At 39.1% G+C, this 25,495-nt stretch overlaps 1 protein-coding gene across 1 annotated transcript in view; it reads left to right on the top strand.

The window, feature by feature from the left end:
* sned1 (sushi, nidogen and EGF-like domains 1) overlaps window positions 1-25,495 on the top strand; it is a 30,653-nt gene extending 5,158 nt beyond the window's left edge. Inside the window, exons 2-32 of the mRNA XM_082190064.1 lie at window positions 1,107-1,394; window positions 1,655-1,795; window positions 1,926-2,088; window positions 2,201-2,326; window positions 2,646-2,759; window positions 3,219-3,332; window positions 3,903-4,016; window positions 4,355-4,405; window positions 5,459-5,566; window positions 6,886-6,978; window positions 7,748-7,879; window positions 8,207-8,326; window positions 8,516-8,632; window positions 10,040-10,183; window positions 12,877-13,053; window positions 14,213-14,326; window positions 14,429-14,542; window positions 16,333-16,446; window positions 16,800-16,916; window positions 18,233-18,520; window positions 18,999-19,182; window positions 20,186-20,298; window positions 21,995-22,273; window positions 22,366-22,498; window positions 22,596-22,657; window positions 23,267-23,365; window positions 23,796-23,912; window positions 24,574-24,661; window positions 24,755-24,834; window positions 24,994-25,024; window positions 25,128-25,495. Coding sequence (XP_082046190.1) covers window positions 1,107-1,394; window positions 1,655-1,795; window positions 1,926-2,088; window positions 2,201-2,326; window positions 2,646-2,759; window positions 3,219-3,332; window positions 3,903-4,016; window positions 4,355-4,405; window positions 5,459-5,566; window positions 6,886-6,978; window positions 7,748-7,879; window positions 8,207-8,326; window positions 8,516-8,632; window positions 10,040-10,183; window positions 12,877-13,053; window positions 14,213-14,326; window positions 14,429-14,542; window positions 16,333-16,446; window positions 16,800-16,916; window positions 18,233-18,520; window positions 18,999-19,182; window positions 20,186-20,298; window positions 21,995-22,273; window positions 22,366-22,498; window positions 22,596-22,657; window positions 23,267-23,365; window positions 23,796-23,912; window positions 24,574-24,661; window positions 24,755-24,834; window positions 24,994-25,019 — 3,930 coding nt within the window. The 3' untranslated portion in view covers window positions 25,020-25,024; window positions 25,128-25,495. The remainder of the gene's footprint in view (window positions 1-1,106; window positions 1,395-1,654; window positions 1,796-1,925; window positions 2,089-2,200; window positions 2,327-2,645; window positions 2,760-3,218; window positions 3,333-3,902; window positions 4,017-4,354; window positions 4,406-5,458; window positions 5,567-6,885; window positions 6,979-7,747; window positions 7,880-8,206; window positions 8,327-8,515; window positions 8,633-10,039; window positions 10,184-12,876; window positions 13,054-14,212; window positions 14,327-14,428; window positions 14,543-16,332; window positions 16,447-16,799; window positions 16,917-18,232; window positions 18,521-18,998; window positions 19,183-20,185; window positions 20,299-21,994; window positions 22,274-22,365; window positions 22,499-22,595; window positions 22,658-23,266; window positions 23,366-23,795; window positions 23,913-24,573; window positions 24,662-24,754; window positions 24,835-24,993; window positions 25,025-25,127) is intronic.

Genomic DNA, 25,495 nt, shown 5'->3' with positions numbered 1-25,495 from the left:
GACACACTCTCTCATTGTAGCTCTGTGCTGTGATAATATGATATGGTGCAGAGAGGTGACTGGTAGTATTTCTCTAATATAAATCAAATAACCGTTTAGGTGAGTCACAGTTTAGAAAGGATTTCAAATGTCCAATCTTTCCACTGGAGGAAAGTTTGGTTGCAAAAACTACAATTAAATGGTGAAGCAGGGCGCACAGGCAAAATTTATTTCACAGACACCAATTTGCCTGTTCAGTGAATTTGCTTTGATATTCATATCAGTTTAGTAACACTGTGGCCCTGTGAATGCTTTAAGGTTTCTTCTATGTCAGCTTGGCAGGACATTCATCACAGGAGTAGACACAGTCAACAGAGCAAGGCCAGTGGTCAGCTAAGCAAGTGTTGGGCTCTGTGGTTACTTTAGAGGCAGTTATTAGGGCCTCACCCTCTAAAACCACTTCTAGTAGACAGGAGCCAGGGCAGGTGTGTCAGAGTGTGTATGCGTGTCTGAACAGTACTCCGGTTTTCTCAGCTGCAAGACGTGGATGTCTGGCAGAACAAGGCAGCTGTCTGTTCCCTGATGGGAAAAGGATACATCTGCCACAGGAGCCTGCCTCACTCTTTCATCATGCAATGCTACTGCTCACTCTCGAGTGTCAACACAGTTCTGGACACCTCAGCTTGTCTCCGCTTATCCCCTGTCAGCATGTTCCATACATCATAGCCATCAGATGACTGTTCCAGGCCTTTTGCAATATCTACTCCAAGAGTCACTACAAGAAACTGAGTTTTTGATGGTTTGAAGTTCTCCTGCTTGGAAAAAGTCCTTGTAAAATCATTTGATTTCTGTTGGTCTATGATTTCTTGACTCTGCAGTACTCCTGAGTGAACTAATCCAGTCTCTGTCTTCAGGTATACCTGAGTGTGGAAAGACTTTAATTGAGATGAAATATGTTATTTGTGCAACTCAGAATGTAAATGTCCAAACATGCAGCTCATGGTGTGGTGAAGCTTCAGCAGTGGAATCTGGGAATGAGTCCCAGGAAGGTGAGCTGAAGGAAGCTTTGTGTGCCGACTCTGCTAACCCAGAGCATGTACTTGTTCTTTTTTCCCCGTGTCTTCTAGGTCAACAACAATGGCCTGGTGTCATTCCTGAGGGAGGTGTCCCAGTTCACCCCTGTGGCATTCCCTATTGCTGGTGACCGCAGGGTGGTGGCTCCGTTCTGGGCAGATGTAGACAACAGGAGGGCAGGAAAAGTCTTTTATCGAGATAGCAAAGATCCTGCTATCCTGAGAAGAGCCACTGCAGACACTAATCATTACTTCCCTGAGTTCCCTATGTTTGTCACCACATGGGTTCTGATTGCTACCTGGCATCAAGTCACATTTTTTGGTGGCACCTCAATAACTCCGGTACCAAGTTCATGTCCTTTAAACTAACAAAATCAAAACAGCATTTGTTTTCTCTAGAATACCATCTAGCAGAGTTTCTCAACTCTGGCCCTCAAGGTCAACTGTCCAGTAGGATTTAGCTCCAACCCTGGTCAAAATTAAACTCTGCAGGACAGTGGATCTCGAGGGCCAGAGTTAAGAAACCCAGATCTAACATTACATTTTTTTTTAAATTGCATACTGGTTGTGGCAACTGACTTGCCCTCTGCTCTATTCTAAAGGTCAATACATTTCAAGTAGTTCTTATCACAGATGGTGAGCTCTCCTTCACCATCTTCCAGTACCACAATATTACCTGGACAACAGGGATGCATGCTACCAGTGGTGGTGACCTAGCAGGCTTGGGGGGCATAGCTGCACAGGTAAGGTCATTGCCTTTACTTTTCAGCTCCGTCATGGATTTTTAATCTTGACTGAAATTACTGTAGTGAAATTAAATTATAAAAGAATCCACTCTGAGAGAACTCTCCCACACTTCCACTCTCTTCCTAGGCAGGTTTTAATGCTGGTGATGGGAGGCGCTATTTCAACATCCCAGGCTCTCGGACAGATGATATTGTAGAAGTTGAAACCACCACGAATGTGGGCTTTCCTGGTCGTTGGGTCTTTCGTATTGATGATTCTCAGGTGCAAGTGGGTAGCTGCAATGACTCAGGTACACCACCAAATGAAAGAAAAAGAAAAATTCAGCAAATTAGAAATCATTATAGACAGTACAAACAGGAAAATATAAGTCTGTTCAGACTCTTTTATATTGTCCTCCTCAGCTTTGGTCTGTGCTAACTTAAGGCCCTGTCAAAATGGTGGCCGTTGCATTGACGACTGCATCACTGGAAATCCCTCCTTCACTTGCTCGTGTTTATCTGGCTTCACTGGACGCAGGTGCCAGATAGGTAAACGAATGATGAAATCCTTCCATCTCCTTCCGTACTCATCCTATTTGTTCGTTCTTGCCAGGAAAGAGAAACTCAACTTGTAAAAGCAGAATTCCACCCTGCAAGCCAGGGGGACAACCTGAGAGAGAGAATTTCCCCTGGTCACATCTGTATGTAATATACATACAGTAGAGTCAGTCCAACGTTTTGCTGTGGTCAATTCATTACCCTTTCCTCCACCCCCTGGACTTTAGGATTCCCTAATGTTTTCATTCTTGTGTGCACGTCTAATAAAAGTCACATGTCATATTTGTCGTTCTTTTCTGTGTTTTGATAGAGGTTGATGAGTGCTCCTCATACCCCTGTCAGAACGGAGGCACATGTATGGACAAAATCAACCACTTCATCTGCCTGTGTCCACTGGGATTCATAGGGACAACATGTGAGACGGGTAAATATCTGATTCTTCAATTATCTGACTCCAATTTCAATAATGCATTGCACGCTAAGTTCATCACAAGAAAACTTCATGGTATTGCTCCAATAATCAATAAGAAACTTGCATTTCTCCAATGTCCAATGCAGGCTCTTCTAAAAAAGTTGGCCAATGAGGTCTAAAATAGCGAGTGAAAAAGGATGCGAGTTTTGAACGTAGTAAGCTCTTCTTTTCGTGCTGTGGCCTCTCTCCTAACTGACTTCGTCCTCCCCTCCTCCCTTAGCACTCTGCTGGCTTGAACCTCCTTCTCGTTCCCACAGTCCAGCCTGCAGAGATGTATCAAACCTCTAATACCTTTCACAGCCAGAAGTGCATAGTTTCAGAGTGAGGGGAACGGTGTGGAGGATATATTAATCAGCTGAATAAATATTCAGTGTGTGTGTATGTGTGTGTGTCTGTGTTTATTGCCTGCAGACATAGATGAGTGCCAAGAGACCCCATGCCTCAATGGAGCACAGTGCATAGAGGGTGTCGGCAACTTCACCTGCGTATGCCAAGCAGGTTATACTGGGTTCCTATGTGAGTCAGGTGAGTACGGATCTTGGGAGTGTCACTGAAAGGCCACAGCTTTCCCCAGGGAACATTTCCTTTTTTCCGCATTAGGCACACACTTATTCATTTGACAGATGGTTTTATCTAGACTGACTGCACGAAGACTGCTATAGTGCAATACTTTTAAGGGCAGCTAGTAAATGGAATTATATTATCAGTTACTTTGTTTTCTATTCCTGTGTTTTCATATTGGGTCAGGTTTTATGTTCCAAATATCTACGCAAACCTCGATCTGACTTTTTTAGGAAAAAGCACTGACATGATTCCCCCTGCTTAACAAATTGGGCTTCTCACAATGGAGGTTATTGATGACAAGCCCAGTTGGGAAGTACTTTGGAAACTAAAACGCTGACCTTTGCATATCTTGAACCCTTGTTTCTACATGAGACCAGATTATTGTTAATGCTAGACACCTGGTCAATGAAACCATATACCTGCATGAACTTTCATACATCCTCACATCTTAAGATACTGATACAGTCCGAACCAAGCTGTTCCAGTATCTGTATCTGCACTGACAAATGGATCTTGTGTTTTTGAATCCAGACATCAATGAATGTGCATCCATGCCATGTTTGAATGGAGGTGCGTGTGAAGACCTGCTGAATAACTACACCTGCACCTGTACGGCAAACTTCACTGGAAGCCACTGTGAGACAGGTGTGCTTTACTCTCTTGAGTTCAACACCATCTTACTTTATATATGCCAGCCGCGACACATTACCCAGTCTTTGTTTTTGTTTCCCTTTGCAATGGGAAAAATGTTTAATCACAGAAGATGTTTACACAGCCAGCCACCTACTTTCCCCTTTATATTTGGCCTGCTGTAACATTTTCCAACTGGGATCGACACAAAGAAATTGAAAAAGAGAAATTAATAAAGAAAAGGGAATGCTCTAGAATAACTATGGCTTCAGACCACGTGTCTGACTAATTGAACTGATTCATTGTTCATGAATTAGATCAGGCTGACCCCAGAATATTTTCCCTTAAAACAGAGTTAGTTGTCATGGAAAATTCTTCTACGACCGATGCTGCAAATCAGACAGGTAAGTAAATGTTCTTCAAGTTCCTAATCTCTTAAGGCCCGTTCACACCAAGAATGCTAACTATAAAGTAGGGCTGGGGAAATTAACGCGTTAATCTTTGCGATTCATTTGAAATGTTTAATGCATTTTTTTTTTTTTTTTACAATTGACGCAGCACTTTTTTTTGCCTCGTTTTAATGACTTCCTGTTGTGGCTGCTATTGTGACCAAGTCACCCTGTCATGATGGAGAAGGACAAGGATGGAGTTTTAGGAGGAATGTTTGCATTTAAAAAGTTGCCCGATAGCGCATTTGACAAAACAAAGATGGTGTGTACAATTTGCAAAGCTGAATTAAAATACCATAGAAACAATTTGTCTTTAATATACCATTTAAAAGCAAAGCACCCAGGTGCTAACAACATAACTAGCGAGGCTACAGGAGGGCCTCGCCAATCCACGTTACTGCAGTATATATTTAATGTTGCTGCATGTATTTTATTTGATGGGAACAACCACTCTGTGGTTCTGAGGAGAGTCTGTTTACAGTTCACAAGATGTAATTCAAATATTATTTAAAATATATTATGTTGTTTAATTTAATTAGGTGATTCTACGTTTAAATATTGATGATTACAAGCTTGGGGGAAAATGCGATTAATTTGCGATTAATCATAGCAAATTGTGCGATTACTTAGCAAAAAAAAAAAAAGATTCCCAGCCCTACTATAAAGATAACATTAAAGTAAAAAAACAAAAATTGTTCTAAATATAAAAGAATGGCAAAGTACACACCACAACTGTAACATTAACGGCACCAAGAAATGGTATTGTTGGAATTTACTTTCAGAAAAAAATAAAATAATCAAGCTGATGAAAGATAAAAACATTGACAGCCAATCAGAATCCATCTAATTTAAAGAGCTCAAAACTGCAGGACGCTTAAAATAAACAGAAAGATATTGTGCATTTGTGTGGAAGCCAATATAGTTATCGTTATAGTTATTGCTCTTGGTGTGAATGGGCCTTTAATCTCTTTCGTTAAAGATCACACATATGTAATATTTCACTTTCAGTTCCCTGTGATGGAGAGAGTTGTGAAAAACGTCAAATCTGCGAGTACATTGGCTCTGGAAACTACAACTGCACCTGCATCCCCGGTTACTATGGTGACGATTGTGAAGGTACAGTACTTTCAGACTTTAATGCACAGTAGCTACTTTCCTCAAGCAATTGGGCAGGAATATGGCACAGAGGAAGAACAAGGCAGACATCACTATCCCACAGGAATTTGAAGCACTGCCTGAGGAAGACTATGCAGCCTTGATGGATGAGCATAATTATCCAAACTTACACAGCCTCACCCAGTTTACTGCTCAGACCTTGCAGCAAGTCGCTTGATGTTGTAAATAATTGCTTTATGGCACTTTTTACTACTTTACCAACAAGAGGAAGGGCTCTTGTCTAGACTTAAAAGGGCCTCTGTTTTATGAGACAGTCCTAATGTTTGGAATTCATTTCCTTGCAACAAAGCAGGTGAGATGTGTTTGGACGCTCTGACACCCAACCACAAAATTGCAAAGACTTGGGTTATGAAGATGACATGAGGTACAACATCCTCATCTTCTGCTTTATCTCATTTAGTTGTACCTTGTCAGTCAGCGTCCCTGCTCCCAGGGTCACTGTGTGTCCACTGCACACTTTGTCCCTCAAGATTTAAAAGCACTTTGTGAGCTGCAGCAAATTCACCTTATTCCCCTTGGAGCTGAAATAACTATTGATGCTTATATAGACTCTCCTAAATCTCCAGAATACCTTCCTGCCCGGCTCACTTGGAATGTGTAGTGGAAAAAGTTGTGCAGTCCACTCAGAAAGAGAAGGCAGAAGCTCACAGGGAGAACCCAGGAGTGTCTAATGGGGCACAGAGATCAAAGACACCGACCTTAAAGACAACAAATGAAAATGGCTCCAGCGAATTAACAACCTATTAATTGCCCCAAGGGTCATACATTTTGATCAAAACCATGTTATCAGAAAAATAACACCCTCACGTAAGGAAGCAATTTAACAGTGATACAGCAACTTACTTTGATCCACTGCTGCAATTACTGCGGGAAGAAGAAAATAAAAAGTCTTCCAGTATGGAAAAGCTGCACAGAATACTGACTTACAGTCGTTCAGCACACTATGAACTGTGAGGAAAATGTTGTGGGAAAAACTGCACCCAAGAAACTGTAAAAAAAACTGTTTCATCAAAAAACTGTACAACAAATCCCACTACAGAACACTATTCGTAACCCCACACACACACAATGTGACATTCCCACACATGCTTCCACTGAATTTACACTTTGTGCCAATTTGACTGATGTGAAGAGAGAGCAACATATTTTTTAATATTTAGAATGTTTACTTAACCAGAAAAGTGAAAACTATGCTGAGCTCCTTCCAAAAGTATTTTTATCTGCCTCTTTCTCTCTACTTCACATTTAAATCCCTACAGAGGAGTGTCCCTGTCAGAACGGAGGAGTTTGTGTTGATGTGAATGGCACCTGTGAATGTCCGACAGGCTTCACTGGACTCTACTGCCAGTTTGGTATGTATTAACTGCAAACAAATGCAGAATAGATTTCTCATAGACTCAAACTTTCAAAGACCATATTAAGGTTTGGGAGGTCCATTTTTATGTATGCAGTGTGTTTGTTAGGACAATAATGCTAATTGTTGATGTACATTAAGAGGGAGTTTGTCTGGTTTCTATAAAGGCTATTCGAAAAGATTGTAGAAAAGATAAGTATAGTGAATTCAAATGTTTTTTTGTTTTTTTTCATCACCAGGCCTAACACTTAGCATTAAAAATGTCAGTTGGACACAAGTAACTAACAAGTGACAAATCGTGAATCATTACATCGCTGTTCCACCTGCATGATTCTTTTGTCCTGAGGAAAGCTAACCATTGAATAGTTTGTAATCATACCTTAATTCAGACCCTACTCCTGGAGACCCACTGTCCTGCAAAGTTTATTTCCATCATGCTTAAGCACACTTGTCTGTCTTAAGAGCTTCATTAGCTGGGTCAGGTGTGTTTGATTTATGGTTGGAGTTAAATTCTGCAGAGCGTTGGGTTAAAGACCTCTGCTGTACTAAATCGTTTATTTTTGGAAATTCATCACATTGAGAGCTGTTCTGCATGATGATGATGATGATGATTGATGATGATGATGATGGAAGGCACTAAAAGTCTGAAAATCATAAGAATCTGAAAAGAGTCTGTCAATCATAAGCAACATGCTTTATTGATCAGTAGTTGTACTGCACACATATTTGTATAACAATTAACTTCTGTGGATTTTTTCACTCCTTAGAGGTAACACAAACACCCTGTAGTAACAACAGACCATGTCCGGATGGAGGCCCATGCTTGGAATATGGCGGCACGTACCTCTGCACCTGCCAAACCGGTGTCGACTTCGATCACAAGGACTTCTACCCATATGGTAAGAGCCCTGGAGAGCCTTGAAGCCTTGGAGCATGGTCTCCATGACAAATGAGCAAAAACTGTGCCAGGTCGTCAGGATGGCAAAGGTCCCCAAAGCAATGAAGGCGTTATGTTGAGTAAATGAAAAAAGAAAGATTTATTTGTATGTTGACATAATGTGAAGGTAAAGTTTCAACTTGGCTATTAAAATACACAGAGGATCTATACTGTGGTGTGCATTTAAATGAAATCATTCCAACACACACAAATAAAAGTTACTAGTGACTGGTAAAAGCGATCACCTGCTGTGAGGGAACGTGGTGAAGCCGATGTGTGTGTTTTTCAGTACAGCCCCGATCGGCCTGCGATTCTTCACCGTGTCAGAATGGGGGGTATTGCTATGAGACAGATGGAGGCTACATCTGTGAGTGCAAGCATGGCTACAGAGGCCAGCATTGTGAAAGAGGTATGTTACATCTGCCATCCTTGTTAACATTTAGTCTTTTCCATGCTTACACATTAAAAGGTAGTCACATTCTCAGTAATTCGATCATTGTGCATGATATTATGTAATGCATCACATATTCATTTCACAGAAGTCATTTTGCCTACTCGCGGATACATAAGGCATTTAATTTCCTCTTTTTTTCCTCAGTTAGATTAAGTTCCTGTGCCTCTGGTCCCTGTCGTAATGGAGGCTCTTGTAAAGAAGAAGCTGACAGCTACCGGTGTGTCTGTCCCTACCGTTTCACAGGGAAACACTGTGAAGTGGGTAAGTGTTTAGTTCAAGACAATTGGGGCACAGTGTTCAAGACAATTTTCTTGCAATAAGTGGTTTTCTGCTGTGGATGTAAATGCATTTTGATTATGTTTTTTAAAGAGTCTTATTTGTTTGCTAAGCATAAAGGCCCTTTCACACCAAACATGTTTCACATGAAAATTTTGAATAATAGATTCCTATAAAGCTATTCATGCCAGATGAATATTGGCCTGAAACTAAAGCAGTTTAATTTTTTATTTTTATTTTTATTTTTTTTATCCAGCAATAAAACGTGCCAGCAAATACAATTTGAGATTTGGATCAAGTGTCCGACACCTTCAGAAGCAATATTAGAGTGTTTAGTAGTGCAAACAAAAGCAGCGTTGAAAGTTTGTACTCCACATGTGAGCAGTCTGAACATACATAAAACATTTGCATTTTATGAACCCTGTGAACTACATGGATAGCTAGAGAGATTAGTGAGGTTTTTCTTTTTGCAAAAAATGTTTCTCATACATTAACGCTCCAGCATATAAACACACACCTGAGTCAGTTTGCAGCATTTTTTTTCCGCCACAGTTTTTATATTTAAATCTTATTCTTTTTGCATGAATGTATTTTTACTACATTAAAAACTAGATTTGTCAAAAAAGATAAAAAAATATATACATTTGTTTGTTCCGGTACTACATACGGATCCTAAGATTTTTTTTTTTTTTTAAGCTGGGTAATGATTGCAAAATGAATTACATTCATAGCAAAATGTACATTCGTGTTGCACTCTCTATTGTAGGGGCATGAATTTCCATTTCCTTCTGTCTGGTCCATTCGTCTGCGATTCTTTCGCAGTTTGTTTGCCTTAAAAAGACCTAAGTGTGTGCAAGTATGTTACTGTAAATTACCAGCAAGCAGTGAGCACCCATGGGATGTTACAGTTCTCATTCACCCTTCCTCTCCTCTTTTCTGGTCAAATGGAATAATAGTGTAATCTGCTTTTCTTCATGTTTGGAAAATGGCATTTCCGCACACACCGAGTGCCATAAAACTGTACAAAGATAAAAGCCCTTCAAAGCCAAGATGCTTTTCATCTCTAGATTTTCATTATCCCAACTTTGTCCCACATTAGAGTTGTGCAACTGTTTGGCCTTGTGTAATGATCCAATTTGTTGGAGTTTGTTCAACACTTGGATTCCTCACATGTTGGAAAAACAACTTGCCCTGGCACATGCATGAAAAGCTGTTTCTCTTTCTTAGTGCTACTGTAATGATCAATGATTTCTCACACATGTTGGCCTCGTTTAGACGCACACATTGCCGTGCTTTCTTTCATAATAAAACTGTGCAAATGTCCAGTTTACGCACACACGTGTACACAGAACTGTACCAACTGTCCATGACGGTTTAAACCTTTATGTTTAGGAAAGCCGGATCCTTGTGCTTCCAGTCCCTGTCTGAACGGGGGGACATGTTTCCACTACATTGGTAAATACAAATGTGAGTGCTCCCCATCCTTCATAGGAAGACACTGCGAGATCAACAAAGGATCCAATCCAGCTTTGGAGGGTAATCAAACTCTGTTTTATCTACGAAGTACACTGAGCTGTTTGCCAACACGACAGGAATCAGGAGCTCACACGGCTCTTTGCAGTAGTCACTATTCATTCACTTAGGTGTAAGTGATATGCATGTTAGGAGGAGAACAGCAGTAGTCCATCTTCATTCAGATGATGCCAGGACTAAGCAGCAGGTGCCAGTTCCTGCAGTAAAGCTGGGTTGTGTGACGCCTCCAGAGACGGAGCTAGATAAAGTACTCAGTGCATTTGATACTCTCTCTGAACAGGGGTTATAACTCTGCTCTGTTACTGTTGATTCTACAGGGTTTTTCACAAAGTGCAGTTAAATTTGTGTCCTGCTGTTCCGTGATAGGATGAAATACCATCCCCTTGTCACCTAAAACATTTCACAAAAAGGATGTTTTTACAGCTTCACTCTATTTATGGATCTGCTCGTGGCTGTAAATGTAGCCATGTGTTATTGGGTAAAGTGAGACAGGTTGGTTCTTTATGTTTTTGGGAAAAGCAATAATTTATTTTGTAGAAAGAAACAAATATCGGTTGCTGCCTCTGCTCACAGTGTTTTGTTTTATAGTGTTTCCAACAGTCTTTTTTTCCTCCTTTTGCAACGTAGGTCTTGTCGCAAAACCTGATTTCACCAAGGGCAACATTCCTGGATAAACATCTTTGTTGATTCTGGAACAACATTCCAATCAACCAATCAGATTAGAGGGACAAGTTTACAGTTTATGTCAAGTTTACAACCAGGGTTTGGTGCATCTACATAATTTTCTTCTGATTTAAGGAATAACTTATGGGGTATGGTTAGGTTTAGGGGTAGGGGTAGGGATATAGTTAGGATTACATTTTCGGACAGGAATTTTGTTCCAGGATCAACAAAATATGTTGACCCAGGAATGCGACAGCTACAGGTTCACACTGTACGATTTTGGCCACGATTTGTCCGTGTGGGACAAATTTTCCAAATCCTAAAAGATTCCTCTGATCCTAAGCTAAAATCTTAAGTCTTTGATCGCTAGTTTGACATGCTCAACGACAGCCGATTAATGACAGTTGCGATCAAATTTGACCTCCGACGAAATTCTGGCAGTATCAGAAGATTTGACTCACAGTTCTGCAGTGTGACTTCTACAACGACTGTCAAATTGTTTTTGTTTAATCGTTTTTCAAGACAAGCCATTACCAAGATTAACGTTAGAGATTTATTTGTAGCCACCATTTCAATCCCGCGTGTAATGCAGCTCACTGTCACTGAACGTGTCATTGATTGATGATGTAAAACTCCAGACGAGCTTTCTTGTGTGCGTCCGTTTTTAACGCGTCTTGAATGTTGTACAGTCTGACATTAATGATAACTGAGATCTTACAGTGTGACACGGCTTACAGCGAGGATCATGATTGTACACTCTGACAACAAGCAACAATCGTAAAGGACTATTATAAATAGTACAGTGTGCACCGGGGCGTAACTCTGCAAATTCAGGATGTGTGCAATTGCTCTGTAATAATCAATTTTTATATTTTTATAACACCTTTCCAAAGCCCAAGGACGCTTTTCAATAGTTAGAGGGCCCTATCTTGCACCCAGCGCAATTGACTTTGTACACCGACGCATGTATCATTCCTATTTTGCACCCGCGCACAGCGGACTTTTCCCTCCACAGACGCACGCTGGTAAACTAGGGAAGGAACTTGCGCTCCCGGGGGGCGGTTCAGCGCAAAGAGGAGGTATGTTCCGGCGCAAACGTTCCCTGGTGCTATTTTGCAGGTTTAGAAAACAATTCCGCCAATTGGCGCGTTGCACATGTTATTCATATGCTATTTTAAGGATGCATGCTTGGCCATAATCAATGTAGCGTGCACAACGCGCATACACTTTGCTTATCTCATTTACACACAGACGCAGCAGTTCTCATTTTTAGAAAACCATACATTATTACAAGGAAAAATATTAACACACGAGGAAAATCATTGTTGTGTCCATGAAGATGTGAAAAAATAGGCATAAATCTAGCTTACACATTTACCCAAATTATTATACGCCTGTTTAACCGAAGCTTATTTGGGTGTGTTTCTCCATCCCCAATGTCACTTCTCTGTGTTTTACGGCCCTGACGATAACGTCGGTCTCCTCGGCTGTGAACCGCTCCTTGCGTGCGCCTGGCAAATCCGCCGTTATAATAGCAAACCGCCATGGAACAAGTGCGTCTGCTCTTAAAGGGAATGTGAGATGTTGCTCTGATTGGTTTATTTCACGTTACGCCCAAACCACACCTATGAATAATGAAGCTACTTCAGACCAACCCATTTTAGATTTGCGTCGGGCGCAAGAGTCATTTATCCCGCCGGTATAATAGCAACAGCGCCCAAGACCCGCCCACAAAGTTACTTGCGTTTCACGCTTGATACTTGTGTTTCAGATCGTTAAAATAGGGCCCAGAGTATCTAAAAGTGTTCTAAATTAGCCTAAATAGCAAATAGCTTATACATTGTAAAATGTATTTATATTAGTATCTAATATTAATGAAACATTTATAAATAGGCTATGATAATGAATAATTATCTTATTTGTCATCCTTTTTATAATGGTGATATAATTGTTTAACAAACCTGACTAATTGCAAACAGTCTATTAATAAAATAATCACTTTCATGTACACTCTGTATACTCTGTGCAAACAGCAGGTCTGGACTGTGGCCCCCCTGTGAAAATTAAGCATGCAGAGGTGCAGTATTCCTCCACTACCCCAGGCTCCATGGCCCTGTATGCATGCCACCCAGGCTACACTCCCCTTCCCAGGGCCACCCAGAGCATCTGCAGCAGCCAGGGGTCCTGGAGCCAGCCTCCAGTCTGTGAAGGTTAGTGGAGACTTGCTGTTTATTCAAAACCCTTGTTGTTCAAAGTTTACCCAAGTCCTTCCCACCCTGAAACCAACATTCCAAAATGGTTGGTTGGTTTGGAATGCTGGGAAGAAGAGCTGATGAGCCTACTAAATGTCAAACAAGTAGAAACACTCTAAAACAAATTGTAGTTTGAAACCACCATAAAGTTTGTGTCGCATGTTAGGGTGCTAACAGAATGTAGTCAGGCCTTGCTTTACAGTTCAGAGCTCTTAAACATGAAACAATTCTGCAGTCTTTCTGTGGTACATAAAGCATGATGCTGCTTTGGCAACAAGAGCTACTACATCATCTGTATCATATCAAATAAATTGGCCATGTACACAGTGAGACAAGCAGGAATCCAAATGCAAATGCTTTGTTCGGCTTTCTTGCTGCATTGAGGGTGGAAAAGAGCTTGTCACCTAACACCTGATTTATTTGTATTTACAGGAAGAATTTCTTAAATATCAGGCTCTTTTCATCTTGAAGAGTGTTAATGATGGACTTTCACGCAGTTTCTAGAACAATATCTGTGTGAATTCACCCTGATTCATACACCTAACCAAGAAGGGCTCTACAATAAGCCTTTCTTGATCAATAACATGTAGTTTTATGCCTTGTACACAAAATGTGAGTCTGAATAGAAAAGATGCAAATAGTTTTTTTGTGGTGAGGTCAGTGAAAATATTTCCAGGATATATACAAATCTGAATGACAGAATTTTACCCAACTGGGCCACACAAAAAAAGAAAAAAGAAAAAAAAAGTTTGGTCACACTTTAGATTATGGTCCAATTCTCGCTATTAACTAACTATTAATTACGACTTTTGCTTCAGTAAACTCCTAATTACTGCTTATTAATTAATAGTAGTTGGTAAGTTTAGGTATTGGGTAGAATTAAGGTATGTAGAATATGGTCACACAGAATAAGGCATTAATATATGTGCTTTATAAGTACTAATAAACAGCCAATAACCTAGTAATATGCATGCTAATAAGCAACTAGTTAATAGTGAGAACTGGACTCTAAACTAAAGTGTTACCAAAAGTTTTCATGCTAAAAGAGTTAAATGCTTCCCTGGTCTGTGCGCTAAGATTTGTATGTGAATGACTCTCACCATCTCTTTTTCTTTAGAGATAAACGAGTGTTTGTCTCAGCCGTGTATGAATGGGGGAACTTGCCGCGATAGGGTAACCTCCTACCTGTGTGAATGTGAAGACGGTTTTACCGGTCAGCGCTGTCAAACAGGTAACACACCGCTGTTATTTACACTAACGTTTTGATATTACAGATTTTGACATCTGTGTGTGAAAACATGGTTTGAGTTGATATCTGTGAATGCTTTGACAGATATTGATGAATGCCTTTCTGAGCCATGCAAGCATGGAGGTACTTGTGAGGATCAGCCTGGCTCTTACTTCTGCCACTGCCAGCAGGGCTATGCTGGACAGGACTGTGAGATAGGTAACATCATCTGGAATGTATTAAAGGATTAGTTCACTTTAAAATGAAAATTACCCCATGATTTACTCGCCCTCAAGCCATCCTAGGTGTATATGACTTTCTTCTTTCAAACGAATAAAATCTGAGTTATATTAAAAAATATCCTGGCTCTTCCAAATTTTATAACAAAGTAAAATTCTAGCAAAGTAAAAGGCCATACGCAGTCTACTTGCTCCTAATGCGCAACTTACGAAACTTATGACGCAGAAGTAGCGTAGTGCGTCATGGCGTAGCGTAAATATCAGCAGTACGTCGCATTACTCGCATAAGTTGCGCTTTACACTTACACTGTAAAAAATTTCTAACCCTCCTAAATCAAAAATTTCAAGTGACCGATAACATCTAAATTTTTCAATTGGCCCAAGTGAAATTCTTGTTGCAATAGTCTGTTAACATTGGCTCAATGAGAAATAATACGTCAGACTAATTGAAAAATGTTGATGTTATCGGTCACTTGAAATTTTTGACTTGGGGATGTAATTTTTTTTTTACAGTGTAAGTGGAATCCGTATGTATGTAGTGTAGCTAAGGGGTTTCAATTGAGTGTAATGTAAATGTGCTTCTATCTAGAATGTCCCATTTCTGGTTAGTCAATGTTGTGATATAACTTAAATCTGAGGCTGTGCGTGATGGACTTCCACCAGGTTCCATGAGACCAAAATTGAGCTTTTTGGCCAAGTTAACATTGTGCATCATCAGAAACACCATCCCTAATGTGAATTTGTGTGAAACATGGTGGTGGTGGCATCGGCAGCATCATGCAAGTGTGTGTATCTGCAGGTTTGAGTAATGGGTGTAATGAAAGGTCTTTATCATTGGTTGCAATGCTGTATGTTAGGGTTAGGGTGCGGGGTGGGGTGGGGTAGGGTTAGGGGTTAGTTTATGTTGTAGCAATTCACTTTTTGGCATGCCCATTACTCCGACCTTAGCTATACCTGTCTCGAATCATGGCGTGTGGAGATTCTTTTCTGCAGCATGATTTGTGAGGGTAGAAGATAAAATAAATGCAGAAAATTTGGGAAAATTCAAGAAGGAATGCTGATGAAGTCTGCGTAACACCAACCAGGTTGACTTGGAAAAAGGCTGTACACTCAGTCTCCACACAACCTGAATGGGGGAAAACTGCAGTGGCCAAATGTGCAAATCTGATTTTATTTACACAGACTCAAGACTATAATTGCTGCCAAAGCTGCATCTGCTAAATACCAGCTTATGCAAAACATTACTTTGTGTGTAATAACTGTAATGACCAATTTGTAGAAATTTGTTTACACTTTGACATGAAAGAATATTTGTTTAAAAAAAAACAAAACAAAAAAACAACGCCTAGTTGAGTTCTCTGTGAAGTTGTAAAACATCAAAACTTCCAAGGGGGTGAATACTTTTTATAGACTTATTTTGCAAGGATTTATGAAGCATCTACAAGAAAGCAGACAGGGCCTTTGTGAACACAACACAATTATGCTTGTAGCTTGTAGCAATAATCTTATAAACTCAGCTCCAATATAGTAGCTATAGAAAGAAAAAAGAGACCTGTTTTTGTTAAGCCTTGATTCCCAACTTATTTTCCAGCTTGCATCTGCAACTGTTTTTGTCATTCTGCATAATTTGCTTTCTCCTTGATTCTGACTTACAGTAAATCTGTTTTGAGACTCAAAACACTTCACACCTACTTTATCTCCTACAAACAGCCCACCTCTCAGAATTAAGGATTTCCCATCTTATGATACAGATGTGTGTTTGTTCTGCAGAACAGGATGGATGTGAGCCAAATCCCTGCTTGAATGGAGGTGTATGCCGAGGCTACAGGAGGAACCACCTGTGCGTGTGTAAAGAGGGTTATGTTGGAGACCGCTGCCAGACATGTATGTTAACTATTTATTAAATATTACTCCTGCTAAAGTGCACAATACAAATTTAAGACTGAAAATTGAGAAAATGAGAACTATTAAGATTTTAATTGACTTTCAGTTGCTTCAGGCCAAAAAATCTGCCTTCTATTTTACACTGACCTGGATTAATCAAAATTGAATTGAATTGAATTGAATTGAATTGAATTGAATTGAATTCAAGAATAGAATTGAATTGAATTTTCTCTGTGAAATCTGTGTATCCTTCCACTTCCCGGAAGTCTATGGGTCATTATCTTAGTTCTGTACCTTTGTCAGATCGGGTGCTTTAAATGTAAGGTCTCGATCGATCCTCTGTTGCCGTCTAGTGGAGAACCCATGTGTACTGCAGCCGTGTGGGAACCGAGGTGTCTGTTGGAGTGATAGAAGGGGGAACTACAGCTGTGCCTGCATGGTGGGCCACACAGGGAGAGACTGTGAGAGAGGTCAGCTCCTGATCTTCCATTGTTTCAAATCAACCCATATCCATTCATTTTATTTAAGTGAAGGCTATTTAGAAAGGAACTAGATATTAAGATAGAATGGAATTCAATGTTTGTGTGTTTTTGCTGGCAATGTGATTTGTTAAAGTGATTTGTTATCTGCTGTATGTTTGGTTTTCAACCTTTTTAAATTTTATTTAAGGAAACTAAGAGTGTCCATAGATTAAAATAAGTAACTATAATAATTCTATTTCAAATTAAAATAAGTTTGAGAATTACAAAAGTTTCAAGAGCTGAATGTTCTCTAGGATCCCACTTTATTAACCAATGAATTTATATGACGAATCCAGGTGTTTTGTGATTAACTGGATAAGAAAGTCATTTTTATTCACAATTTCTATTGATAAAATATTTTAAAGCTCCTTAGTGCTACAAAAATGTACATTCTTTATAAAAATACCATGCCGTTTTAAGATTTTATTATTAAAGGTATGGTAGTCAATTTCTTTTATAAACACTTTTTGTTATACTGGTTGAAACTCTCTTCACATCCTGATAGCAATCAATAATAGAAGTGGTCTAAATATTAAATAATTTACATACATTACGAAGTCCTCCCTGCCTGTCAACATATGTAGGCCTATTTCCATACCTCCACGCACCCTGCTCTGGTTAAGGCTATACAGAGACAACCAAGTGCCAAAAAAAAAAAAAAAAACCAGCAGTCACCTTTTACAGCTCCTCCTGAACCCAAACAACGAGTTTATACTGCATTCACGCCATGTCATTACCGTAATTACGAGATGGCAAACCGTGACGTTTTACCCAAGCTGTTCACGTCCTCAGACGCGGATTTATGCATTTCTATGTCAACATTATAAACGCTGAAATTAATCTGCAGCAGTGAGGTGGTGTAACTAGAGCTCTGTAAGTTGTTTACGTTCATTATGATTGTAATGTTATGTGTATTTAAGATACGAGGTAGTGGGAGGTGGTGGGATCATGCTTTCAAAGCTAGCTTGCTATTGCTAGCCTCTCTGCAATTGCCTACCTTACCTTTAATTTACATGACTTTTCCATGACTAAAAATCACCTTTAAAACTATGCTACCTCATACCTGAAAGAAAAAAAAATACAGTTTTCGATAGGGTGAATTGAAATAAGAAACAACTTGATTTAATTATTGCTTTAGCTTGCTTTATCATCTTGAGGCCCCATTGGAAGTTTGCTGAGGCCCTCTAGTGGGCCTCAGCCACCTGGTGAAGAATCACTGGCTTAGAGGGTATTTGAGTTATTTAAAATACTTTCACTGTTCTCAGACCTGTTGCCTCCATCTGGCCTGCATGTGTTGCGGGTAGAAGAAAATGAAGTTGAGTTACGCTGGGATCATTCAGATGCCACTCAGAATTTGATCAGCGGCTTTGCTGTTGCCTTTGCTCCTATTGGTCGTGGACCAAGGAAGACAGACTTCCTGGAGAAGCAGCATTCTACCTATGTGCTGCAGGGTCTGAACCCCGGACAGCTTTACAACATCTCCACCTTCTCTGTCAAACGCAACACCAACAGCAATGACATAAGCCAGCCAGCTTTCGCTCTCATCCGCACTAGTGAGAGCTCCCACTTTTTCTTCTGTACCTATATGGTGATTATGTTACATCCTGTTTTCTTAGCACAATGTGACAGCAGGAATGCAATATCTGTGTTTGGTCTGACTTTATATTAAGTGTCTTTAAATCATTTAAATCAATCATTTGATACAATTCATCCTTAAACATACCACTAAACCCCTTACCCATATCCCACCTCAATAGCAGCAGAAGTGTTTTGCAATACAACATGAACACAATAAGTACATTGTACCTAACATTTTGTTTTTGTTTATGTACATAGTAGTTAAAGACACCTAATAAAGTCTGACTCTGTGTTTGCTTGTTATGTCCCTTATTATGAATGTAATGTTGTTTGTGTCTCAAGAAAAAATATGTGAAGCACTATTAAATGTGATACATTTTTACACACTAGTAGTTCTAAACATAATAAGTAGAGTATTCACTCACAGGCTCTTCTTCTCCTGTTCTGTCTCAGGGCCACGTAAGGTGGAACAGCTGGAGATAGTGAATGTGTCATCTTCTCAGGTATGGCTGCAGTGGCTGGTGCATGTTGGCCGCCATGCTGCGATCAGTCAGGTTCGAGTGTCCCTGGTGCCGGCAGATGGTAGTGGACCTCGCACAGCCGTGCTCAATAGCAGCGTCACTGAGTATACCTTCAGGTCAGTCATGACACAGAACGAGGTCAGCACATACACAAAGAAAGAGAAAACACAGGTGCAGCTACAAATTACTTCTCATGCAAACTGCACTGCAAGACTGAAGCTTGTCGCCCCCTCATGTTTTAAGTCTGTGAGTAGTCTGCATAGTTTGTGGAAAATGATCTTGTAATTGGTCCATCTAGTTTGTTGCAACCTTCAAGTGCAGTCAGAAATGTCATATTTATGAATTCTGAGCACATTGTTTTGTTTTCCCTTACCCTACTTCCATTTCCCCTACCCTACTTCTATATAATGTAATAATGAATCTCTGGACCAAGAAGTAAGAGCTTCCTAGGTGTACTTGAAGGCACCACGTGATTAATTGTGTAAAGTACTCACCAACACATAATAAAAGAAGAAACTGTGCAGGGTTACAATCTTCTGTCTTGCTGTTAGAACGTTTACCTGCAATACAAGTATGAGACACTAGATGGCCACAATTCCTCTCTTACATTAAACTGGATTTTCTTTTTAGTAAACTTTATGCTGTTCAGGGTATCTGTTTTTAGGTGATATATTAAACAATACGAGTTCTTCGGAGCTGCTTCTTGTTATTTCAGCTGAAGAATTTTTACATATTGCTACTTTTTGATCATAATGAGGCGTTCACACTGCTGACATGTTTACCTGTTGTAGCCTTTCCACGTTGTGTTCAAAATGGACACTTAAACAGTTCAAACGTGTAGTGGGAGTAGGACTAATTCATCGTGGTTTGGTCAATTTTCACTATTTCGGCCCTCTAAAACAATTTCACTAAAACAAAATTAATTTTTTTGTAGTTTTTATTTATTTTTTTGTTGTAGTTTTTGGCTGTCTTGGTTTCCTGTTGGTTTCCTTGGATGTTTCCTGTTGCCAAAATTTCAGTGCTTCACTAAATTGGATTTAATGTTCTGAGATCACATAAATGTTTAAAATATGAAATTGAAAACACATATTTGACTGATTAGTTGTGTGTAACCCACAGCACATTGCTCCCAGGTCAGATGTACACAGTAGACGTAGTCACACAGAGTGGTTTGCGCCCTGAAGACCTGCCATCAACTAGCAAATCTGCTGGGCCACTGCACTTCTGGACCAGTGAGTATCTCTCCAGTATAAGTTAAAAGTTAAAAGTAATACGTTACAATATTGCGCTACTCCTTAAAAAGTAACTAATTACATTACTTTGTTTATTTTTGTGGAAAGTAATTCATTGTGTTACTTCATTTTCTTTTAAAAACACATTTAGAATATTATATTATGACCACTTAGAATATTCCTGACCCCTAAAGCTATGTATGCCATGCCAAAGATCTCTTCACATTATGGGATAAATTACTTACTGTACCAATCTTTTTCTGAATTTTGAAAGTAATGTGTTTTGTTATATTTGAAGACTTCAGATGCAAAAGCCTCTAAGTGCCATCTGAAATTTTCTTCTAGAATGATCATTTTTATCAGGCTTGTATGTTTATGTTCAGTTATTTCACTTTAATGGCAATGAAAATTACCTATTAATTGTCAATACAAGCTTGATAAAAATGCTCATTTTAGAAGAAAATTTCAGATGGTACTAGAGGCTTTTGCATATGAAGTCTTCATTTGTACTTTTTGTCTTTTCCCGCACATGCATGTGAATGTCTATGCGACTATGTTATGGGGAATTTTAAATTAGTAGTTGACTTTTTTTTTTACAGCAAATTAAAGGTGCAATATCTGAGAAATGCTAACTTTAGCCTGCTAGCGTTGAAAGCATACGATCCCACCCTCCCTGCAAATCGCTGTCCAAAGACACGCCTCCTCCAAAACACATGAACGCACACAGAGACGACTAGGGACAACGTTACTGGATTACATGATATGTCATTCACCGGTGAGAAATTTTTACAGCACAGTGAGCGGAGAAACAGAAACACTTGCTTGCATACATAAGTATGTGATTGTGAAATGACTCCAGTTCAGAAGTTGACCTGTTGATATAAAGGAAAGCACTGTATTTTAGCTTTATTCATATTTGATTTCAGGACATTTAAATCACTGAATTATCTCCACAGGCAAAAAGTCAGTGGTACATAGAACTGTACTATCAAACATGAATTTTAGATACTTGCCATTTGTTGTTGGTTCAGAAGGAAAGTTAGGTTGTTTGCCGGCCATTCTCGCTCTGTCTGCACAGCGTACGTGAACGTATGATGTCTGCATGAACAGGCTGCGCAGTGGTATGCAAACACGTTGACTGGATGAAATGATTGAACAAACATTTTATGGCATACGACTTCCACAGATGATAAAAAATTATAAAAAAATACATTTAGACAGTTTAACAGGCTTGAATGCTATCAGGAAATGAGGAGACTTTCAACCAGCATAAAAAAAAAAACTAAAAAAAAATTCTGTAGAGATTCGCCTATTGCACCTTTAATTAAACTGAAAAGTAACATGCATTACTTTTTAAAAAGTAACTCAAATATAAATATGTACATTTATTAAGTAATGTTTTACTTTACTTGTTACATCACAAAAGCAATCTGATTACGTAATGCATAGGTGCCGATCCCATGGGTGCTTGGGGGCTCGAGCATCCACAGAGAAACATGAGATATTCCCCATTAATTAGCCAATGGGGCTGATACTATTGGAGGGGTGAAGGGTGGGCAGACTGGGCACCCACTGTCGGAAGCATAAATCATGCTATGACATAATGCATGTTATTTGTAATGCGTTATACCCTAACACTGGTTACAAACACATGCACCTCTGTTATAACAGCACATTATGCTGTCCACTCCATCAGGGCCGCTTCCACCTCAGAATCTTACACTCTCCCATATCACCACTACCTCTGCTCGGGTCACATGGGACCATCATCCTCGGAGTCTTCCAGACGGTTTTGTAGTTAATATTACTCGAGGCCTGAACACTCGTAGCCGCTACCTACCTGATGGAAGTTTGGGGACGTACACCATACGAGACCTCATTCCCGGCCAGCATTACCGACTTGCCCTCACTGCAGTACGCAAAACGGGCCAGGACAACATCCAGAGCGTCCCTCAACACCTGGCCTTCACCACATGTGAGTCGCCGATATTTAAGATCACTGCTTGTCTACAGATTGTAAAAATGTCGTCATCATGGTGACCCATCTGTGTGTCCTGTATTGCCCAGTACCAATTCTAAAGGACCAAAGCAGAGGTGATAGACCTCAAGGAGGACAGGACCAGCAGATGGGACAGACCTTGACTCAAGTTCAAGATGGAGGCACAGATGAGCAAACAGAACTCCTTGAAGAACCACTAAGGTAAAGTGCTTTACAGATGCAACGCAGTTATTATGGATGCAATGTTGGGCAGCCATTTGTACAATAATCAGTTCTCTGTTTTTATTTTCTCTTTCAGATATACAGAGCTTGTTGATGGAAGAGGGACAATTACAGCTAAATTTATCAGACATCGCACAAGTCAGTAATTACTTCATATAAGATTGTTTAACTTGTATTGCATCATGTTTTTAAACTACATATTAAGTTATGTTGTTTTAAAAAAGTTTAAATAGTTCACACTTTATATTAAGTGTCCTTAACTATGTACTTACATAAAAAAAGTGCAATGTACTTATTGTGCTCATATTGTAATTGCAAAGCACTTTTTCTGGCATTGAGGTGGGATACGGGTAAGTCAATGTATTCTGTAATATTGCTGTGGAGTGATATTTATTATGAAAGCACTAAATAAATGAATCAAATTAATTTTAATATTTCTCTTCATGTTTGCAATCTGTAGTGATCTACTCTTATAAAGAGTAGGAAAAAAACACACTGTTAACATTACAAAGTAATTATTTTCCAGATACAATTTTAAAGTAATATTAAGTATTACAATGTACTACAATATAAAAGCCATTTCTTTAAAAAATTATAATAATAAAGCAACAGCATGTTTTTACAATATTAGGCTTAACATTTCTCTTATAAATATATGAAAATATAGAGCTGCTTTTATATATTTTTTTTTAAAACCTCAGTTTTTATTCAACTTGATTTTCTTATTTCTTCTTATTTCTTAAACAGAGCCTGATGCTCCAATCAAATTAGAAAAGATGGAAGAAACCACCAATAAGATCAGTCTAGCTCTGGAAATTCCTCAAGAAGCGCCAAAGAGTAAAACTGGTAGGTAATCTTTCAATAAAGCTCTATAAAGATTATTATTAGACAAGTGAAATTTGTTGATTCACTTGAGGCAGGGAGTTCTTAAAACAGGAGAGTGTTTTAACAGTTGGTGGTATTCAAACTCTCTAATTGGTCCCAGCTGAAGGAGGCAAAATACCACTGCATGTATTCTGAATAATCTGCAGCATGACAGTCACCATAAACAACCACATCTGTCAGCAATCTATTATGGTTTAAGGCCAAAAAAATTGACTTATGGTTGTTTAAATGTGCATATTTATGTGCATGTGATTATGTGTATTTAAAAGAGCAGCTAAATAAACCCAAACATGAAAAAGCTGCAAGCTTACCGGTGTTTAAAGTATTCCTGTAGCAAAGCATTGTGTACATGTGTTTGTATCTAAAAACTTTTTTTTCTTCTTTTTTTTAGAGTCATCTCAAGACTGCAGAACTCAGCCCTGCCAGAATGGTGGAACATGTGCGCAGATCAACGAGTCGTTCAGCTGCAACTGTGCCACTGGTTTCAAAGGCAGACGGTGTGAGCTATGTTAGTATGACCACATCTGTTCATTCACAAGCATGCAAACACACACCGATGAATCACTAATAAATACCAAATTAAAGTCACCATGAAATACAAATTGACCATACTTATTTTTATGGAATATTGCAGTTTTTATCGGAAAGGATTTATCCGTGCACATCATTATTATTTTAATAATGAATGTTCCCTCCTAATCTTTATCAAAATATCTTCCCCTCCCACTTGCAACGACATCTCTTCTTTTCTCTGATGATGTATTTACTGGCGAGAGGCGGGAGAACCTGTCAGTCCCAGGAATAGCATACCACAATGATCCAATCAATTCCAGTCTGGACAACATCAAGCCCCTCCCTACATTTTTTTTCTTGTTCGAAAAGCTGTTTCATTCAAAATAGTGAAGAATAGACTATTGCAACTTCTGTTTCATGCCAACCTTAAACTTGAGTTTATTCCTTTTGTAATTTGAGGTTCATTTTTTATTATTAACCCCTTAATTTTATTATTTTTGTTTATTATTTATCCCACTAGCTAGACAAAAATCATCAATCAGACAAAAATAAAATCTATATAATCTTTAATATAATCTAAAATAATATCATATTTAACAGCTTTGCCTGAAATAAGATCTTCTCTATATTTCCTTTCTCTGCCCTGTTGTACACAGATTGTCAGCGTGTGCCTCACCCATGTACTCGCCTTTACTCCGAAACAAAGAGTGTACCTGTATGGGAGGAGGGTGTTTGCCATTATTTGTAAGTGACTCCTGTGTGTTCTGTTGTCCTGTGTCTGTCCAGTCTAATCCACTAGTTGTATCTACTGAGTACTTGTCTTGCTTTCTCCCTCAGGTACAAAAGGACATATAAAGTTCAGCAGGATGTTTGTTTTAAAGAGATCTGTGAGCCTTTGCTGCCTAAGAAAACTCCAAGTACGTACAACATTGTCCTCCCTGGATTCACTGTAGATTTAAATATGTGGTGGAAAATGATTTTGTTATACAATTTAAATCATGGCATGGAGCTGATAGATTGCTCTTTTAATGCTACGGATAAAAATAAAATACATTTTTTTCCCCCTCTCTCATTAGACAGAAGAACTCAAAAACAACAATAATAGTGGTGAGTTTATTTTCTATCTCTGATAGAAATGGACAAATATATATAAATATATATTATGTGTGTGTGTGTGTGTCACATACCGAATGTGTTTTTCCTGTTTTAGGAGGCTGGATCAATGACAACTTTGGGGAGTAATTGCTTCTCTCTGTCTCAGTTCAAATGAGGATGCATTAACATCATTGTTGACCCTTTCTTGCATCACTGGTCACCTTTCCTTGGCTACATTGTCCTATGGACGCATTTGGTTATTTACAGTTCCAGATCTATAGATGACCTTCGACCATATGCTTTAGGAGTTACCTGCATCAATTAGCATACCTCAAATGTAAATATTATTAGATATTGACATGTAGTGGCCGTCAAGTCCCTCAGGGAATTTTTTTATTTTAATTATTGTCTGTTCAATCTCCAAAACCTACCAGAATTTCATTCTACTCAAGCCTGGTTCTCTCTTACAGCAAGATTGCACAA

The sequence above is a fragment of the Leuciscus leuciscus genome (genome assembly GCF_965113295.1).
Source record: "Leuciscus leuciscus genome assembly, chromosome: 14".
Classification (NCBI taxonomy): Eukaryota; Metazoa; Chordata; class Actinopteri; order Cypriniformes; family Leuciscidae; genus Leuciscus; species Leuciscus leuciscus.
The sequence above is the reverse complement of the archived record's forward strand: the minus strand, read 5'-3'. Positions and strand labels throughout refer to the sequence as shown.